Consider the following 22,297-nt stretch of genomic DNA (forward strand, 5'->3'; position numbering starts at 1 on the left):
AAGAACAAGGGAAATGAAATGGCATGATGTTTTCAAGAAATCCTGAATCCATGAAAACAGTGATTAAAAACAGCTAACAGTTTTCAAGTGCTTACTCTGAAATATATATACTCTACTAAATGCCTAATATTTGCTCTAATTCCTTTAAGAAAGCTGAGCACCAAAGAATTGATGCTTTTGAACTGTGGTGTTGGAGAAGACTCTTGAGAGTCCCTTGGACTGCAAGGAGATCCAACCAGTCCATCCTAAAGGAAATCAGTCCTAAACATTCACTGGAAGGACTGATGCTGAAGCTGAAACGCCAATACTTTGGCCATCTGATGTGAAGAGCTGACTCATTGGAAAAGACCCTGTTGCTCCGAAAGATTAAAGGCGGAAGGAGAAGGGGATGACAGAGGATGAGATGGTTGGATGGTATCACTGACTCAATGGACATGAGTTTGAGTGGACTCCAGGAGTTGGTGATGGACAGGGAGGCCTGGCGTGCTGCAGTTCATGGGATCGCAAAGAGTCAGACACGACTGAGCGACTGAACTGAGTTAAGTTTCACTGACTTCAGACTCCTTAATCTTGAGTTAACCCAACAGTTCTTTTTATATATGTATATACAAATACAGATGTGCTCTGTTTAAAACTCAGTACCTTCATAAAATCACTTATTACTACACATATGTATGTCTATAAATCTAAGAACAACCAATTTTTTCTACTTGTTAAAAAAAAGCCTTGGGATGCTTGCTGCTTGGAAGAAAACCTATGACAAACCTAGACAGTGTATTGAAAAGTAGACATTACTTTGCCAATAAGGGTCTACTGAGTCCAAGTTATGGTTTTTCCAGTAGTTATGTATGGATGTAAGAGTAAGAACATAAAGAAGGCTGAGAGCTGAAGAACTGAAGCTTTTGAACTGTGGGATTAGGGAAGACTCCTGGGAGTCCCTTGGATTGCAAGTAGATCCAAGCAGTCAATCCTAAAGGAAATCAATCCTGAATATTCATTAGAAGGACTGAGGTTGAAGCTGAAGCTCCAATACTTTGGCGACCTGATGCAAAGAACTGACTCATTGGAAAAGACCCTGATGCTGGGAAAGACAGAAGACACAAGGAGAAGGGGACGAAAGAGGATGAGATGGTTGGATGGCATCACTGACTCAATCGACATGGGTTTGAGCAAACTCTGGGAAATGGTGAAGGACAGGGAAGCCTGGTGTGCTGCAGTCCACGGGGTCATAAAAAGGCAGACAGGACTAAGCGACTGAACAACAGCAACAATGTCTGAAAAACGGAGCTCCAGTTCTTCCACTTCATGGTATACACTGAAAAAGGCAGAGTTGTGTATCTGATCTGTATCTGAAAAGCGGGAGGACTTATATCCTGAGTTCCTAGAACAGTTTGGAGGGGCTGTGTAAGTACACGGAAAAACATGTCGGCACATAGGTGCCTGTGTGAGGTGAGGAGAAACTCTAAAATCTGTGACGGGCTCCTTAGTATCATGAGAACCTGTGAACACCAGAGGACCAGGGAAGCTTGCTCCTTCTGCTTAGAGCACGATACAGCGTCCTCTGCTCCACGGATTTTACAGTGAGCATTTAAGCTTTATAGTCTTTATCTACATCATTGTTGTTGTTTAGTTGCTAAGTCATATCCGACTCTTTGGGACCCCGGGACTGTACCCCACCAGGCTCCTCTGTCCATGGGATTTCCCAGCCAAGAATATTGGAGTGGGTTGCCATTTTTCTCCATCTTCCTGACCCAGGGATCAAACCTGCATCTCCCGCACTGGCAGGTATTTTTACCACTGAGTCATCAGGGAAGCTCCAAATTAAATCAGTTCATCTTTTATTAATTGTGCTTGTTGTTATATATTAAGGGTGCTTAGTTCTTGGACTTTATTTTCTCCGACAGTATATTCTGTAGCACTGAAAGATTAACACTAAAGGCGAAGTAGAATTCACTCATTTTGTTTAATGACTCATTAAGTGTTTTTATATTTTAGAGAGTGTTACAGATAGAATACAGCTGACTGATAAAGTGTAACTTGGTATTCCTTTCCCTTTATTAAAGCCAGTGGAAACTCTTATACGGCAGCTCATTTTAAGGGTGGGAGAAGAAAATAAAATGCCTATTTTAATAAGAATTACTTCATTATTTCATCAAATCATAAAAGCTGAGGAATTATGGCCTACCACTTATTTGCATAACTATACATTTAACAGAGGAAAAAACCGAGCTGCACAGGTATAAAATGACTTTTTCATCATTTCTCACTGGTCACTGCAATAACTTCATTAGTTGGAATTTCAGTTCTCACAAACACTAACACACCTTATATTACACGTGCTTTATACATCTTTAAAGTAACAAACTACTTCACTGTTTGACTCTCATTATGACCCAATGGAATAGACGGGTCCTGGGGGACCTCTTATATTTCTTCTTCTTTAATCCTCATCTAATCAATTAGCATATCCTGTCCACGGGCCATCCTAACACTATTTCTAAATTGACACCTTAACTGCTTCTGAAATCCATCATATATTTCAATTGCCTAGGAAGTAAAATTAAGCACATATGCATGAGGAAATGATAGCATAAAAAGATAGATGGGGAGAGCCGCAATAGTCAAATAGATATATTATAAAGCCAAGTGATCATAACTATTTGCCTTCTTGCAAATGTAAAAGAATTATTACAGGAAAAGAAACATTATAATGTAAAAATTATCATCTCTGTAACCTAATGTCATTTTAATAAAGATAGAGATGGGGGAGAGGGAGTGCAAAAGGGGATGAGATTGATTGTGTTGGTGGCAGTTACAAAAGAGATAAATTCCCAAACTTAAAGCTGGTGAGTGGGGTAGGGTGAGGATAAAAGAATAAAGTGAGGACTATTACTATGTTGAGGCACTGCCAGATATTAAATGTACAATAAAATCTCAAAAATTACATTAGAATGGCAGTGGCAAGTATAGCCAGACCTTTGAAGGGACCAGAATGATGATACCAGAAACAAAGGGAATGATGTAAGAATTCAATGTATGTTAAAGGTAGAACTTCAAATCTGTAGGGGAAAAAATGGATTATTTTAAAAATAAAGTTGAGACAACTGATTTAACTTTGGAAAAATTTAAGTGAGATGTATCTGTCATGGTAAACACAAAAATAAAACTCTACTGAACAAAACACTTAAATGTCACTGGAGAAAAGTTTGTCTTTTGAATAAAGAGGATCAGGATAATTATCAAAATGGAAAAAAATGATACTGGATTCACTTCACTACAAACTTAAAAATCAATTCCTGATAGAATGTGAACTGAAACTGTAAAATGAAAAATTCTTAAGCACGTGAGAGAAAATATAGGGGAATATATTTGTGAACTCAGAGTAGGTAAGAACTTCTTAAACACGACATTAAAGGATAAATCATACAGGAAAAAACTGATAAATTTTAGTATATTTAAATTAATAATGTTCTCAAGAGACATCAAACAAATGAAAAGACAAACCAGAGTGGAAGAGTGGTTTATAATATGTAAATAACACCTACAAATCAATAAGAAAAGATAAAGAAACAATAACAAAATGGGCATAATAGGTTATTTACAAATGAGGAAACTGAGATGGCCAATTAAAATTGAAAATATATTCAGCCCCATTAGTAATAAAGGTAATGCCAGTTAAAACCACAATGGGATACCATATAATAATCTTCAAATTAGCAAAAATTTAAAAGATAACACAAAGGTCTGAGAATGATATGAAGGAAGATGAATGGATGTACCGCTGATCAGGATAATTCATACAACTACTTTCAGAAATAATTTGTTAACTCAGTAATTCTACTCTTAAGCATAGAATCTAGAGAAAAATTTTACATAGGAACACCAGAAACAATATAAGAATGTTCATTAGAAGCTCAAAACAGCAAGAAATAGAAAACACACTAGCAATGTCCATGAATAGTAAAGCAGATAGTTAAATAAATACCACAGAAAAGCAAAAATGAACTATTGCTAAACATATATATTAGTGCTATGTGCAAAAAAAAATTGCAAATTACAGAAAGGAAGCAAATACGATATAAATGAAAGAAAAAAAACAAATGATATAATTAATATAATGTTTAGGAAAACAAATATAGTGTGTTATAATAAAAAGCACAGAGAATATTAATACAAAATTCATACTTCAGGAAAGGGAAGACAAGGATGTGACTAGAGGAGGCATGGGTGAGTTTTCTAAGGTACTGTTAAAATCTATTTCTTAAGCTGGGTAGGTACTCTGGTGTTTATTATTTTTACATGTCACATATTTGTTGCATACGTCATAATAAGTCATTTAAAGTAGTCAAATGTTAACAGAACCATAAATAGACTAGATGAAATTATAAGTTAATACTAGTGTGGATGCCAGACTCTATGCTAAATATTCACTTTATTTTCTTAGTCACACTGTCAACTAATTGAAGATAATTCTGTAATATTATGTTAAACTGAATACAATAAACAGCTAAACTCCAGTTATGGTTGAAGATATATAACAAGTAACTAACAAAAACCATTGTATCTGCTTTGAAAGAGTAACATATTCTTTAGATATTACCCTTTATAAATTAATAATTTCTAGTGTTAAACTTTCTAGTCTAACCCCTCTCCCCTGAACTCAAACACACACTCTCTCTCTTGCTTCTGTGCCTTTGTTTACGTAATTTCTTCTGTTGTGAATATCTTCTCCCTTTCTTGTCTACTTCTTCCCCTCAACATCTGCTTTCCTCCCTGAGTGGTGATAACTTGAGATGCTTTCCAGGTATCACCTCATCCAGGAAACTGTCCCTGGATCTGCCACGCTCAGCCCCTAACTGGATTATGTCCCCTGGCTCCAACTCAAGTACTATCTGGAATCTGATGTGTTCCTCTCTCATTGTGTCCATACCCTTATTATTGAGTTCATACGGGAATGGTTGACGTCTTATTGATCTTCATATCGGAAGTGCCTAACATAGTGCTTTTCAATAAATACTTGATGAATAGTGTAAGAATTTATTGGCTGAGGTATTAAAAGAAAGAAAGAAAGAAAACTTCTCTGAAAAATCACCTGTTAACAGTTGAACCGTAAACTCATTAAGAACAGTTGGTTGAGTTTCATGTCGATTGTTTTTCACAATGAAATATAAGTTACAGCTCTTCTGATTTTATTCCCATATTCCCACATTTAACTCAGCCACATTTAAGTTTATTTAATCTACTAATGCACATAAGGCAACACAAAACAAAATTACAGATAGTACTCAAATCACCAGATTTATAATAGTTATAAAATTTTTCTCATTTAGAGACACACTCTTGATCACATACATTCTATTTAGAAGAGACAGGACTTAGAACTAATGCATATCAGAACACTTGAAAGACAAAGTGACTAAACACATCTTAGCCAATATTCTTAATCTTAAAATTAAATGTTATAATCGATCATTTCTCCAATTTAAAAATTTATCCTATAATAAAAAATATTAAGTGGTATTTTTGCCACAGTATATTCAAAGATAGAAATCCATTCAACGGCTTAACATGTTGGAGCTGCTGTTTATACTGTCTTTGCTAGTAAGTACATAAGTCATTATCAGGCTTCAGTGGCAATTCTTAGTTTGATGATTCAAATAGTAACAATAAAGTTCCTTGTAAATTTTAAGCAGGTGGACCTGGACAATCTGTGCTGCTGCTAAGTCACTTCAGTCGTGTCTGACTCTGTGCGACCCCATAGACAGCAGCCCACCAGGCTCCCCCGTCCCTGGGATTCTCCAGGCAAGAACACTGGAGTAGGTTGCCATTTCCTTCTCCAATGCATGAAAGTGAAAAGTGAAAGTGAAGTCGCTCAGTTGTGTCCGATCCTCAGCGACCCCATGGACTGCAGCCTACCAGGCTCCTCCATCCATGGGATTTTCCAGGCAAGAGTACTAGAGTGGGGTGCCACTGTCTTCTCTGGACAATCTGGGCTACCCACCACAATTTGAACTGACTCCCTTAAACACAAAAATTGACCAGAGATTCTAGTGTAAAGTAAATGATAACTCTAGTCACAGACAACCTTGGTAAAGAGACCTTTATGGAGAAATGAACTAAATATAAGCCTTTATATGAAATAATTTGATATCTACTTTGGATAGTAAACATATAAACTCAATTATTTCCTTAATTTGGAAAAATGCTAAAACTTATACTACATACAATTTGCAAGGTGGGGGAGGAGGCTGTGATCACTGTGGGGAGTGTTCGTGTGTGCACGTTTGCTTTTGCAGTGGGAGGTGGGGCGGGACAAGGAGGGGTGAGAGGGTCAAGAAGAGTTTTACAAAGGAGGGAACATTAAAGTTAGGTATTAATAGATATAGGGCAAGTACTTTGTGAAGAATTCTTTAGAATTTGAATAGAGTCCTGTAAAATGTCCAGTAATATTAGCTACCTCTCTACAATGTTCTACTTTTAGATGTTCAACTGACATGATGCAAAAAGTGTTCCATTTCAAATGTCTAAAAATGACCATTATAAGCTAACTGGGTAATCTTTCTGGGCTAACTTTGAGAATTATATTATTGCATATTTATTTAGGATATTTTGGTGTAACGGCTTTATCTTTTTCCTATAAGTAAGGGTCTACAGAGATCAGACCAGTGTCGGGGAAGATGCCCCCTTGGCACAGAGGGCAGCTGCTGAATGAAAGCTAGACCATCTTCCTTATGTAGGGCGAGGTCAATCTGGGGGTGAAGCTAAGCAAGAACAAGAATTCCTCAGGATGTGTGGTGAGAACAGAGCCCGGCACAACTACTTGGACTGGGTGAGGGTCCTGTCAGTGGCTCTGTTATAGGACTGCTCTGGTCTCAGGAGTGTGCCTGAATTGTACAAGGCAGTAAGCAAACCAGAAGCCCGCTCAACAGAGAGGGGACTATGCTGAGGCCTTTAGATATAGCCTTTTTATAATTAATCTTACAAAATTCTTTGAAATATTTCAAGTCAATGGGCATCCTTTGGCTGCATACTTTTAGCTAAATGGCTGCTATTGCTATTCAAACTAAGATTTAATATCATATATATGACACATTCTGTGTTATTTAAATATATTATAAAATACTTTAAAATTAGTCTTTAAAGTGTTTGAAGCATTTTCAGTTTTCCACAGTCATCAAAGAAATACTTATTTTTTCTGATGCGTTCACTAGGCTCCATTTTATGAGTTTCTCTGTAAGAATGTTACCCTTATCAGAATAGAAGATTTGTCACTCACTCCTTCATTTAGCTACTATTTGGGTACCCATCATGAGCCAGATACTGGATACAAAGACGAATAAGACAAGGCGAATACTCAATTAAATGCAAGACATAGGAGCATAAGCAAATAATTCTCAAATCCATGAAGAGTGGGCTACCTGAGTATAAAATGAAACACATAAAGGATGTGGCATATAGGAAGCTCTCAAAACAGGGTATCATATGCTATAAATTACTGATAAGTCAACACTTACCAGGATATAACAATACAAAAGAAACAATGCATTTCTGCCAACAGATTCAATCAGTGCCTAATTTGTGCCAGGCTGTGCTAGGCACTTGGGGCACATCAATGACAAAACAAAGACACCAGCACCCTCAGAGCCTATTCTAACAGGAGAGACAGACATTAGACAATATTTGATGGATAAGTAAATTATATGATGGGTTAGAAGGGAATAAGTATTGAAAAGGAGAGGTGGGTAGGGAATGGGAGCATGTAAACAGGGCTCTAATTTTAATTAGGATGGTCAAGGTATCTCTCTATTGAGATGATACTGGAGAAAATGCTCAAAAGAATTCAGGAAGTTAGCCACACATATAGCTGGGGAGACCACTGTGGGCAGAGGATCAAAGCAAAGGCTGAAAGGCAGGAGCCTGTCAGGCTAGAATGGAATAAGTGAAAGAAAGAAGGGCAGGAAATGAGGCACAGAGGTAAGGAGATGACAGTTCTCCTATGGCCATTGTCTAAGTAAAGCCAGCTCTCAAAATAAAGTTACTCAGTCCATAATTTTATCAAGTATTATATATGTTCAATGGAATTTGTTACATACTACAGGCTTCCCAGGTCGTGCAGTGGTAAAGAATCCGCCTGCCAAAGCAGGACATAAGAGATGTGGGTTGAATCCCTGGGTCTGGAAGATCTCCCGCAGAGGGGCACAGTAACCCACTCCAGAATTCTTGCCTGGAGAAGAATCCCATGGACAGAGGAGCCTGGCGAGCTACAGTCCTTAGGATCACAAAGGGTCGGACACGACTGAAGTGACTTAGCACACGGCACAGGGTAAAAAAGACGATTAAATCAGAATCTTTATCCTAATGAAATTTTAAAATATTCCCACATAGGGTATGACTTACATCAAGCTTTCTCTAGCAAAAACTGAAGTCAAGGTCAAGGGCGGGGCAGAGTGTAATGAAGGAAGGCATGTACATGGAGATGAGCACAGTTATTTTAGAATTTTAAAATGGAATCTCTGCATTTTTTTCTACTTAAATGACATTATGTAAGATGCTCCATTAGTTAACAATAATTTGCAGTAGAGAAGGACCTTCAAGAACTCCCATGAAGATTAATTTGGTCATCATTTTAATCCATTTTGAAGAAAGCTGCTTATTTAGATCTTTTCCCCAAAATACCTAAATAAACCCATGTAAGAAGGAACTAACGAATGTCAATAGTTTCATTAGCAATTTTAAAAATGTGAAACCTAAATAGAAGTTTTTTAAAAATGAAAACTACTTATCATCAATTTCATATTGTATTTCCTAAAGAACAAAATATAAATGTGTTTTCTGATCTACAAATCTTTACTCAAAGGTTAGGTGCTTTATTATTGAACTGCATCATTTCTCTGAAATAATGAATGAATATACCACAGATATAAAGTAAATATACTACAGACCATTTGGTGGAGGGAGGAAAGGCAAGAGAAAAAAAGGTTAGTTAAGGGACATTAAATGCTTCTGGCAGTTTTGATATTCTCCTTATATGTTTAATTAGCTTCATTTGAGCTAAAAGCAGTGGCAAAACCATTTTAGCGTCAAGAATAAATACCAGTGCACTAAATGAAAATTCAAATATTACAGTTATCAGAATGGGTCAGAAACATCTACCTAATTAATTCCTTTAAAGTGCCAAAATGTTGAAGTGGTTTAAAATACTCAACCAAAAAAAAAAGTTATATAACATATATTTCAAAGAATTTCTATAAATAACTTGCATAAAAATTGAGATTCTCATTATAATAGATTGTATTTAATAAATAAAATGTATAAAATGGGTCTCCAACTTTAAAATTCAATATAGTCTGTAACTGAATCTCTAAGATCTGATTTCTATTACCAAGGATGTATTAATAGCTGTAAAACATCCTTTGGATTCCCCATTGAAAAATATATTTTCCCTTTCTTACACCCCTCTAACACAACATATGAATGCTTCCAAATATTTACCACCATTTGCCTACTATCTGAGTTGCCTGTAACTACTTCAGCATCCCCACTAGGTTGTGAGTGAGTCCCTACAGAATGGGGATTTTGGCTTTTCCATCTCTATATCTCACAAAGGGCCAGACCAAGCATGATATTTTAAAAACTGTGTTCAACCAAATCAAAATGTGAAGAGATTCATTCAAAGCCACTCAACAGGATACATTTTTTCCAGTTTCAAGACACATTTAATATCTTGATATGTCATCCTGGCTAATTTCAGGTGCCTTGAGTAGCAATTAAATGTCTTATTCTCCTCCCATATTTTATCATTAGCGTCTACAACTTGGGACATGAAGAAAAATCAATGAGGATGTGCTAACAGAATGTAACCTGTCAGTGACACTGTACTGTCATCACGCTGTTAGTTATTTCAGTTATCTTGAAAATGCCAAAAGAAACTTTAAAAGTAAAAGGCATTATGCAAACAAGTAGTGTACTTAGGGGCTAATATCTCTATTAATCCAGTCACTGAGTCATTACTTTCTAGGTTTTCCATCTAGGTTTACCATATAGGGAAAATTTTCTCAAATAACATCTAGCACTGGAGAGAATTCAAACCTCCTCTCAAACTGCTTTGGCATATAAATGAACATAACTGACTACAAAAGCGTGTAGGTAATAAACATTTGTTGAGGGGTCACTACTTGCCAAACAGTAGGCAGTGGTCTCTATACAATTTGTGGGATCAAATGGGGGATAAAACTTAAGAAAAAGAACAAACCTCCACATCACCTCTACTAGGGCAACGCCGTAATTCCACACAGTCTATACACTGACAGCTCTAGGGAGTGCACAGTAAAAATTACATCCCCTCAGAGTTGTGACATGAGGCAGCCTTGTTTCATTCCGTATTTCATCCATCTAAGATACCATCAACTCTAAAAGGTACCATTGTTTCATGTCAACAAATAATTCATGTGAAAAGTGAAAAGAAAGTGTTAGTCACCAAGCTGTGTCTGACTCTTCATGACCCACGGCCAGTAGCCCACCAGGCTCCTCTGTCCATGGAATTCTCCAGGGATAATATTGGAGTGGATAGCCATTCTCTTCTTCAGGGGACCTTCCTGACCCACGGATGGAACATAGATCCCCTATACTGCAAGATTCTCAACCATCTGAGCCACCAGGGAAGCCCAAATAATCTGTGATATGACATTAATTTTTAAGATGCAGCCCAAATTCAGAGATGTTAATATGTGATAAAAAGTTTTAAAATCAGTGAAAAAAGATGACCTAAGCAATCTTCGATCGACTGAGCTATATATGCACAAATAATGGCCTTTCTCTGATGGCATAATCATATACGCATTCTGCACAAGAATTCTGAGGGAATCTTTTCACTCTCCTGCTCCTGTGTGCAAGTGAAAGAAAGAAGACTAGGAGTGAATGAAGTATAGTTAATCTTGGTGCTCAAACCTTGGTTTAGTTACTCTTACTAGGTATATAACTATGAGTCAGTCTATTTATGTCTCTGAGTCTCATTTAAGGATCTGCAAAGTCAGGATAATACATAAGACCGTTGTGAGGTCTGCAGGAACAGACAGACAACAACTATTTTTAACTGTAAAAGGAGAAGGGGTGGTAGAGGATGAGATGGTTAGATAGCATCACTGACTCAATGGATATGAGTTTGAGCAAACTCCAGGAGATAGTGAAGGAAAGGGATGCCCGGTATGCTGCAGTTCACAGGGTTGCAAAGAGTTAGACACAACTTAGTGATTGAACAACAACAACATACAAACGGATGCATAAGGGGGAAAGGAGTTGGGGACAGAGGGTCTTATGTGGACCCTCTTTCCCAAGAAAGGGGTGGAAGCTGTGACCATGATCAAAGTGAGTCACGATCAAAGTCAAAGAGAAGCATGATGACTCCAGTTACTATCAAATGCTACCGTTGATTCTACCCTCAACTCCAGAGAGGAGACGTAGAGTGAGTTTAGTAATGTGGTCTGCAAACCTCTGGGATTTCCGGAGACCCTTTCAGGCTATCTGCATAATAACACTAAGACATTATTTATCTTTTTCATTGTGTTGGCATTTGCATTATCAGTTGAAAAGCAATGGACAATAAAACTGTGACTTAGCACAGATCACAGTAGTCCTGCTAAACTATAGTACTCATTGTATTATTCACTGCCATATAGTAAGAGGAAAAAAAGGTAATTTGCTTAAAGATGCTGATGAAGCAGAGAAACTATTTTTTATTAAATCTCAATCCCCGAATATATATATATTTAATATTCTGAGTGATGAATAGAAGGAATGCATTAAGCACTCGTAAACCAATCTATGCTATGGTTGTCTGGAGGAAAACTAGTTGTGTAATTGATTGAGTTGTGAGCTAAAGCAGCCACTTAATGGAATACCATTTTTACTTGTAAGACTGAGAAACAAACTATGATTCAATATTTGGAAGTCATTTTCCTGAAAATGAATAAAGCCTGATAGTTTAAGGAAAATTATGTTTTGTCACTAATGATAAAAATTGAGATTTCTGGATAAAATTAAAATTTTGGGAAACTTTTGTTTTTCAGTTCTTAAAAGCTTTGTGGGTGAGACTGGTAAGAATAGTAATAAAAAGGAATATTTAATACTACATAATAAAATATGTCAAGATTGCCAGCAGAAATATCAATAACCTCAGATACGTAGATGATACCACCCTTACAGCAGAAAGCGAAAAGGAACTAAAGAGCCTTTTGATGGAGGTGAAAAAGGAAGAGAAAAAGTAGGCCTAAAATTCAACAATCAAAAAACTAAGATCATGGCATCCAGTCCCATCACTTCATGGCAAATAAATGGGGAAACAATGACAAACTTTATTTTCTTGGGCCTCAAAACCACTGCAGATGGTGACTGCAGCCATGAAATTAAAAGATGCTTGCTCCTTGGAAGAAGATATGACAAACCGAGATAGCACATTAAAAAATGTAGACATTAATTTGCTGACAAAGGTCTGTCTAGTCAAAGTTATGGATTTTCCAGCAGTCATGTATGGATGTGAGAGTTGGACTATAAAGAAAGGTGAGCACTGAAGAATTGATGCTTTTGAACTGTGGTGTTGGAGAAGACTCCTGAGAGTCCCTTGGGACTGCAAGGAGATCAACCCTGAATATCACTGGAAGGACTGATGTTGAAGCTGAAGACCCATACTTTGGCCACCTGATGCGAAGAGCTGATTCATTAGAAAAGACACTGATTCTGTGAAGGTTGAATGAAGGGAAGGATAAAGGGACGACAGAGGATGAGATGGTTAGATAGCATCACTGACTCATGGATATGAGTTTGAGCAAGCTCCAGGAGTTGGTGATGGACAGGAAAACCTGGCGTGCTGCAGTCCAGGGGGTCGCAAAGAGTCGAACAGAACTGAGTGACTAAAAAACAACAAAAATATATGTCACCATTTGGAAGGTACACATAACTCAATGAAATAATACTTTGGAAATGACCACTATGTGATGTTATACAGTCATCTTTGGGTAAAAGATATATTCAAAGTACAACAAAGACCAGTGGATTTCCATAAAACAGAGTATGAAATACTCACTGGTGTGTTTTAGATTCACACAGCAACTAATCTTTAAGAAACTACCTCTTATTGAATGTTGGTATAGCATCAAAGAAGAATATACATAATTGTCTGAAAAAACCTTTAAAAATACTTCTTCCCTATATAAATGTATATCTGTGTGAAGCTAAGTTTTCTTCATGTTGTTTTTGCTCAGTCACCAAGTCATGTCCATCTCTTTGAGACCCCATGGACTGCTAAGTCAAACATTAAAGACTTTTAAAATGTCATACATCTCACTTTGTGTTGCTTTGGAAAATATACTTATTTCTCAAAAAATATGTTAATCTATGTCATTACATAATGGGTTTATTATTGTTATTTAAAAATAAATACTTAAAAATTTCTCAGTATTAATTCTTTTTATGGAAAATATTAGTAGATACAATCCATACAAACAAAAACCCTTTAGTGACCTTAATAATGTTTAAGCATTTGTAAAGGGGTCCTGAGATCAAAAGGTTTAAGAAGCACTGAATATAAACTAATTGGTAAAGATGTCATCTGGCCATATGTGTGTGTGCCTAGTCACTCAGTCGTGTGTGACTCTTTGCAACCCCATGGACTGTAGCCCACCAGGCTCCTCTGTCCATGGGGAGTCTCCAGCATAATTCTCTCCATATTTCCTGAGGGAAAAGGGGTAAGGAGGGAAGAGAAAGAAAAGGGGATATACTAGATAGTAGGTATCTCATTGGTTGTTTTCATATACATCAATTTATCTCATTCATTCCATTCAATAGCCTAATAGCTATGATTATCCCTATTTTACAGAAGAAGAAATGGAAACTCAAAAGAGGAGAGATGACTTGTCTAAAATCAGCTTGTTAAGTGACAGAATTTTGATTCTAAAGTTCTTATTCTTTCCACTACATTATATTTATGGCAGAATTCCCCCACTAAAATTCACCAGTGGCCAATCAAAATCCTTAAGTGCAAAGCTTTGGTCTTTACTGCAATTTCTGTTTCAAATCTAACTATCTAATTATTTTACTTATTTCTAATTCTTCATTTTGACTTGTTTTTAAATGCATTCAAAGAATGCCTGGTATACTTAAAAATGGCCATTCTTCTGAATTCATAGAACAATGTAGTAATTTTCTGTTAGTGTTATTTAGACATAATATACATAGTCTCACAGTTCTTTCAACCTCATGCTAGTCAACATCAAAGAGTAGGTTTATATTGTGAAGGGTCTGTCTCTTTTGCTTTGGTAGGTTCATGTAAGCAAGCATTTATTCAAATATGCATTTATCAAATATTTATTTAAAAATCTACTGTGTTTACTAGGTTTTGGTAACATGAAGCATGAAAATCCAAAGATTAATTTCTGATGATCTGAAAGAGAATTATGACCCCTTCAAAGCTTTACAATTAAACAACTTTATGGAAATTTTCTCTGTAATTAGATTTGATCACAGCTTTTCTTTTACATGAAAACCTCAGAATGAAGAAACTAAGGTATGCTTCATTGAACACAGAATCATTATATTTTAATACTGCTGTATTGAATTCTTAAAAAACTCAAATAGTAATAGTAATGGTCTACCTCAGGAACGATTCATTCCTGTTTGCCTTCTGCCATGTTAAGGCACACTGGCTGTTTGGAGGAAAGGTAAAAATTCGTTGCAGGGGTTAATATACTGCTGCTGCTGCCAAGTCGCTTCAGTCGTGTCCGACTGTGCGACCCCATGGACTACAGCCTACCAGGCTTCTCGGTCCATGGGATTCTCCAGGCAAGAACACTGGAGTGGGTTGCCATTTCCTTCTCCAGTTAATATACTAGGAAGTCTCAATTTAGCCACAGGTCTAAGCCTAGTTTTCTAGCTGAACTACATCAATTACAAAACTGATGTTTTGATCTCTCTTTATCTGATTCCTATGTTGTCGTGCTCACTAGGCTTCAAACCCAGGAGGGTAACATAGAGGGATGATTTTTGGTGCCAGGTTCCAAAAGTTGCAAGGGGATCTTGAAATTACATTGTATCTCTATCGGTTCTCAACTTGAGAGAAGACAGGATGTTATTTATTGGCCCGGAAGTCCCCAGACGATCTCTGTGCCAGATACTACATTCACTTTACATATATTATCATTCCATTTTTCAGACAAAAAACTGAGACATAAGGAAGTTAACTTATCTGAAGTGACACTATACTAAGTGGAAGAGCTGAGATTCAAGCTCAGGTCTGTAAGACTCTGCACTTTTAATCTCATCTCCACGCTCTCTTTCTGCAAAGGGGATGATTCTGAATGTTATTCAGACACTAAAAAAAGGAAATAAAAGAGTTATTATCACAATCTGCACTCAGTGACTACAGTTTTAAGTTTACCTGGAAAATGTCGATGTCCTAGAATATAGAAAATGTTTAAAAAATACATTCTTATGTTGATAATTAAGTTACTAGCTAAGTCTATGCACTTTTCTTTCTAGTTATATTTTTAAAGGTTTTGGGCTAAAGGGGAAAAAAGGAAGAAAGAAAAAGGCAATGTGATTGGTGTATTCAGTTTCTGAAGAAAGCAATATTCAGTATGAACAGCAGCAGCCCCTGGTGGTCTAAGGGGAAAAACTAGTGTATCTATAATTATGGGTGTTGAAATATGTTTTTAAAAAGAATTTATGTACATATTTAGCCATTTGACTCAGTTCTCAACCCAACACATTAAAAAACAGATGCTTTAAAAAACGATCTGTTGGCAAGATGCTTGTTAAAATTTTATCAGTTGAAATATTAAAATTCATTATGAATTAATTAACACATTATATAAAAATAAAATGTTTTTGTTTCATCGTTTTACAAAGTACTACAACCAGTGGTGATTAACACTGGGAATTATGTGTCTTGAAATGTGTTGCTCAAAAAGAAACTAAATTTATAGGATTACCACTAAATTGATGACATTTTCTGTCTTCACTCTTGAATTCAGTTGGCAGATGTTTTCGAGAACAAAAAATTCCATCTTATTACAAAACATATTAAGCAGGTTTTCCTGCCAGGCATGTCTGACATGATGTTTATTGCCTAGACCAAATCAATCCCCTTAATAAGCCATAATATATGCCAGAAAGTACATTATTTCGTAGTTAAGGAAAGTTGCCACATGAAAGACTAAGTACTCTGATCGCTCAAGCTCTGTCCTAATGCATCAGAAATGTGCTACATAACCCAACAGTCAATCCTGTCTGTTTATATTCATTTAGTAAGTAAAATAAAACTGTATTTTGCTAATCTTAAAGTTTTAGGCCTGGATTCTACTTTATTTCTGCTGGTGTATACTAGATATTTGCAAAAAGTTCAAAGGAGATTTTGGCTATTTACTACATGCCAGAGGAAGAAAAATCAAATACTTGAATATTCCAGGAAAATAGAATGGTTTCAGAGGTTCAACCGTCATTGATTATAATAATGAGTTGAATGTGGTTGCTAAATCACTGCATAGAAGTGACTCCAGTGGCATTTACACAGAAAAGAGGTACAGAGAGAAGAAAGGATATGAATTAGCCTTCACCAATATTTTGGATATAGCCCAACTTAGAACATCAAAAACATATTTTCTGAAAAGAAAGTTTCAGTTTATCAGAGCTGGCTGTTTCTGAACAATTGCAAAAATTCACATATATGCTGAAAAAAAAAATCAGTCAGACAACTAGACACCAAATATCTTGCCTGTTGAGGAGTAAGTTTTTTGATGGATGTCAACAAGCAATCAATCCATAAATATTTGAGTATCTTTAATGTGTAAAGTCAGGCTCTGCCAAGATTCCTATTTTCTAAATGTCTCCTCCACATTTGGATTTTTCCTTCTGTGGCCACGTGATCTTCTTCCCCCCTCCATTTCTAATATATATGTTTTTAATGTTCTGGGTCTAATCCCTCTATTTTACTTCCTCTCACTACAGCCCACAACTAAGTTTCCTAAAGTAGAGATATTCAAGCAATTCCAAGCCAGTATTACATAGATCAGCATCAAATCACTTTTGCCTATACTCCACCTACATACTCTAAAGTTCTTTTAAGCATCTTCTTCCTTAGTCTAAATACTTGTCCTCTTAGGCTCCAGTTTGATACCAGAATACCCCTCGTTCCTATGCTGCAGATCACATTATCCACGTATATATAGACTAAGGCCTAATCTTTCTGCTTTGGGCTCCTTCCAGGAGATTGGATCCTAGAGCATAGATTTAGCATGGGTTCCTGACTTTATGATAGTATGCACTGTACTGTTCTAACAACTGACTCCTATTTGCGTATTCAAAAGGATTGATATGCAATTTCAAAGTGTATAAAGCATGCTTAAAGGAGTGCAGGGCTACAGTGGAAAGGCATGAAACATAAATTGGTAATAATATGAGACAAAATGTAACAGACAGCTCAAGACAGAACACGATAAATTCCATGTACGTTAACTAATCAGAACTCCCAACAGTCTTAGTAAGGAGAGGTCACTGATGTCAGCTGGGCACTACAACATGGATAGAATTTGGACTAAGGGAAGGAACAGAAAGCAAAGTTACAGATCCCATAAAGCACAAATTGTATACAGAGAAGAGCAAACACAGAGCCTGGCTGTACTCTTATGAACAAGTGTATAAAACAAAAATAGCAAAAGGTTGGCAAAAAAAAAATTCCATTTTTATCCATCATTTCAGCACCATGATGATATAGTTAAAAAAAGAAAAGTCCATAACTTACTTTTAAATATTGGGATGAAAATGTATAGATCAATCAAGGTATCAAATAAATAATTACAAACTGATTTTTTATCATTGGTTTTTGGAATGTCTTCTCAATTACCGGACTGGGTAGGGGACTAACAATGTAATTTTTCTTCACTTTCGTTTGTTTGAATGTTTCCTTACAGAAAATCAAGTAGTATACTTTAACAATGCAGGATGCATTGGAAAAAGCAGTAGTAGTTTTGGATTTTAATCCTGGCCTTACCATCTTATCTATCAAATAAAAATTTATTATTCTGGCTCTGTTCTACGTTCTGGATTATAGCAGTGAAGAAAACAGACTGAGTCCTTGTGCCATGGACTTTAAATTAAGAGCTATGTGACCTTGGGAAATTTACTAAGTACTGACTCTCAGTCTCCTCATCTGCAAATGCGATTAATATTATTGAACATATTAAAAGATAGTAGTTGAAATATATTTCAACATCACTATTTAATAATACATACTAATGTAAATTGTTTATAGATATTTAATAGTGTCTATTAAATGATAACTGGTCAAAAATATATATAACCATCAAATATAATTTACTATATCATACATAATCATCAAATATAGTTTACTACATCATATCATGCTTTTATAATAAGTGGCTTACTTTTCATATTTCAGATACATATTTTATTCTCAACCAGTTAGAACAATGTGGTAAAGAAGAAAGACAGCAAGAATCTACAGCAACTAGAAGCCCTGGTTTTATTTAATACTTAGTTCCATCATTTACTAGCTATGTGATCCAAGACAAAAATGTACCATCTATCCATCAGTTTCTGTAACTTTAAAGTAACAGTGAACTTATCTGATTTACCTAGCTTATGGGATTATTCCAAAAAATAAATTATTTCAACATGTAAATGGCTAAGAAGCATATAAATCAAACAATTTATCCCTATCACATACACGCTCTGTGTCTGAAAATTACACATACTTGTTATTTGGAGATATGTAAAAGGAAAGGAGATACTTCTAGAGTGGATCAAAATTAATACGAATTAAGCAACCTAACACAAAATGAACCACTATTCGCTTTACCACTACAGGTTCATGCCTTACTATCTAGAAGTATGTTTGAAGAGTGTCAGGTTAGCTCTGGTGTTTTGCCCAGTCCTGTAAGGTTTTAAGAGAAAGGATGTTTATTAAGAAAAATAACGTTTCATAACTATCAGGTATAAAGGTGTGTTGTTTAGATGAGCCAATTTTCGTCTTTCAGTGCTTTCAATGAAAACCTAGCCTGATGAGTGAAATGGGATGAGACAAGAAAGAGGCAAAAAGACATAATAAGAAGTAAAAATAGCAGGAGCATAAAAGAGATAAAAGAATTAAAGAAAAAAGACAAAGGAAAGATAAAGATCTTAATGAAACAACATAAAGATTTTTTCCCCTTGGTGTAATAGAAAAGTAGATATAGGAATAAACAAAAGAAATGTAAAAAAAGAATAAAGAAAATGCACACACACAAGAGAACAAAAGAACAAACCCAAAGTGACAGTGACATGATAAAGAGAAATCAGAAAAGAAATAAAACGCAAAACGACAAATGTCAGAAACAGATGCTTTAATCTGTACTTATCATGGGCAAATAAAAGGAACAATTTAAGAAGTAAAAACTTAATACACAAAATCACGTTTGTTTTCATTTTATACAGGAAACTGAATATTACTCATGACTTGGATATTTTAAAAACTTATACAGTTCATTTTTAGACTCCAGATATCAGGGGTAATTTTTTAAAAACTCTGTCTTAAGATGGTAGTTGATCAACTGGATCATATTAATCAGGAAACTCAGGACAATTGATCGAGAAGAGGTGACATCAGGACCCTGATGCAGTCATGTGGAAGAAAGGAGGTAATGCAATATAACTCCATAGAATGAGCATGATACTTACGAATTCCAAATCTAATCATTGCTTTTGTTTTTCAAGCAATATATTAAATAGTGAGATGCCTCTCAGAAATTTCTATAATCTGCCTAACTTTTGCTTGACTCACTGTATGATAGATATGCTTCAGGTATTCTTGGTCTGGATACATATTTTTGGCTTTTGAGAATTTATATGCTGCATAACTCTAACTTACTCATCTGACTGACCTATAATCAAATGTCTAGAATGTTTGGAGTACAATTCCCCGAACTAAAGCGATAATGCCATGGAACTAGAAGTAAAACTTTAAAAGTAACTTAGAATGCTACATATTTCGTCTTGAATGTGGTATGAAACACTTTATCAATGAGCTTTTAAAGTAAACGGAAAAATAGCTCAAGTTGAATAATTTGAAACTTTACTACTATCTCACAGTATAATTTCTAGAATGTTAAATTGTCTGCATTTAAATGTTCTGAATTGCTCAATTTTGAAAAATGTATCACTTTACTATTTTACGTATCCAGTAGCATTTTTGACATACTTTACTATTCAATTATATTCTGAGCACTCATAATAAAGGCTTTGAAAACTGCATGAATCTGTCACAAACACACACATAAATATATATATATCACGCTCAGTGTGTATATCAAGCAGAATGTGTCAAAGGGCAAATAAAATAGTTTGTGCCCCCCACAGAATTAGAACTCCTTGGGCAGCACTGCTATAACGATCCCATGCTGCTAGCATTACAAAGTGCAAAGGTTCACTGGATAAGAAAAGAGCAGAGGGCCGAGTTCCCTCATTACACTATCCCTAAACTATTCCAGCTTAAATATTTATTAAGATATTAATTACTCTTCCTCCCTCCATCAACCTTCAGAAGTTAAACTGAGACACTGTGGATGGATGGTGGCTCGAAGGAAAACAATGCATTAAAACTATTACCACCCAAGATGAGGACTGTTTTGTACAGTGCATTATTAATTGCTTTCTGCACTTTAAATAAAATATCACACTGAAATAAGAACGATGTGATTTGTTACTTTGAACAGAAAACAGAAAACGTTTCAGTCAAATAATACCTTTGGGAAATAAATCTTTAAAACTTTAAAAACTGATACTTTCTTTTAAAAAATGAAATAATTTATAGAAAATAAAATTTAAAGGCTTCTTTCATAAAGGATGCAACACTGCTTAGAACAGGTCTGAACACATAGAATATTTTCAATAAATATTAGCTGTTGTGGTGGTTTGAAAAAAGAAAAAAAGACAAGGAAATAATGAAGGATAGTAATGATCTTGCTCACCACTTACTCTGATATATAACTGCATCATTTCTTTTTCTCTTTGGGGGTTACGATACTTCTCATAGAAATCACGTCGCTTCTTTGTTTCTTTAGAGACTTTATCTTTTCTTTCGCGTTTTTCTGCTGGTTCATCTGAACTATCAGAAGATGATTGGACAGGTATCTTCGGCTTTTCGACTTCAATATAGTTTTCATTGGGATTCAGTACTATGACTCCATATCCTTCCTGTTTTTAAAACAAAAAAGGCAGCATAATTTAATCTTAAAAATCATTTCAACTCATAAAAAAGTTCTTAAAATCTCATACTAAGTGACTTAACATAGTTACATATTCACTAAAAATTCCTTTAAAATGGATTATAGTTTTACTTTCTCCAACAGAAAAGTGATTTCAAATTATTTGCCTGTATTATGTGTGTAAATAAGCATAGATTGTCTTTAAGATCAAAAAGATATAACTATAACATATTAAAAATATAAAGTTTAAATTTATAAAAAGTACTTCAGATTTCCCAGAACTCCAAATGTGACCTAAATAAATTATCAAATAACAAGTACACTTTCAAAACACATTAATATTTATAATATATATTTTGAGAAAATAACCTCTTTGAAATTGAAGTTTACAATTCCAACCATATTTTCCTGGATTTTTGTTTCTTTACAATTGCACTTTAATAGGGTATTTTTTATTTGTTTGAACTTAAAAAAGAATAAGCAATCAGTAATGAGTAAACTGTCTACAGATTTACATATCTCTATTATCAGGAACACAGAATGTCTACAAATACATATTGGATTTTTTTCACTTCTTCTTTCAGGAAGGCACACAAATCACAAAACAGAATAAACTAATGTCTTACTATAATGTATGGAAACAACTTTTTCATCTTGAAATTTCTTTTATTTTTCAGTTACCATAAAAACTCTCTTTATTAACAACTAGTACCAGGAAACAAGTTTCAAAGTTTAAAATATAGTTTATTGAGCTAGTAAATCTTTTTAAAAGTTTTTAAATGTGTTTTCCTGTCTGACTTAATTCTAGCAAGGCAAACGTTTCTCTGGTTATAATTAAGGAAACTTTTGGCATTTATATTATAACTGATGGAATAATCTAACCATGAAAAAATAGAGAAGGATAAACAATTACCACTAACAAGTAACACAAATTTTTGAAGCTATTTATATCTTGTCTTTTCTATTCAATTCTGTACTGTGGGTATCCCAATTTCATCTATTAAAATCTTGTAAGGTCATACTTAAAACATATGTTATGTTTAAAAAAT

The 22,297-nt window shown here is 35.2% G+C and overlaps 1 protein-coding gene across 7 annotated transcripts in view; it reads right to left on the reverse strand.

Moving 5' to 3' along the window:
* The window catches only part of FAM172A (family with sequence similarity 172 member A), a 421,562-nt gene that overhangs the window by 209,638 nt on the left and 189,627 nt on the right, over positions 1-22,297 (reverse strand). For all 7 annotated transcript variants that reach the window (XM_059888825.1, XM_024995320.2, XM_024995314.2 and 4 more), the window contains one exon: positions 21,019-21,237. In XM_059888825.1, the coding sequence (XP_059744808.1) occupies positions 21,019-21,237 (219 nt within the window). The remainder of the gene's footprint in view (positions 1-21,018; positions 21,238-22,297) is intronic.

The sequence above is a fragment of the Bos taurus genome, chromosome 7 (genome assembly GCF_002263795.3).
Source record: "Bos taurus isolate L1 Dominette 01449 registration number 42190680 breed Hereford chromosome 7, ARS-UCD2.0, whole genome shotgun sequence".
NCBI classification, from domain to species: domain Eukaryota; kingdom Metazoa; phylum Chordata; class Mammalia; order Artiodactyla; family Bovidae; genus Bos; species Bos taurus.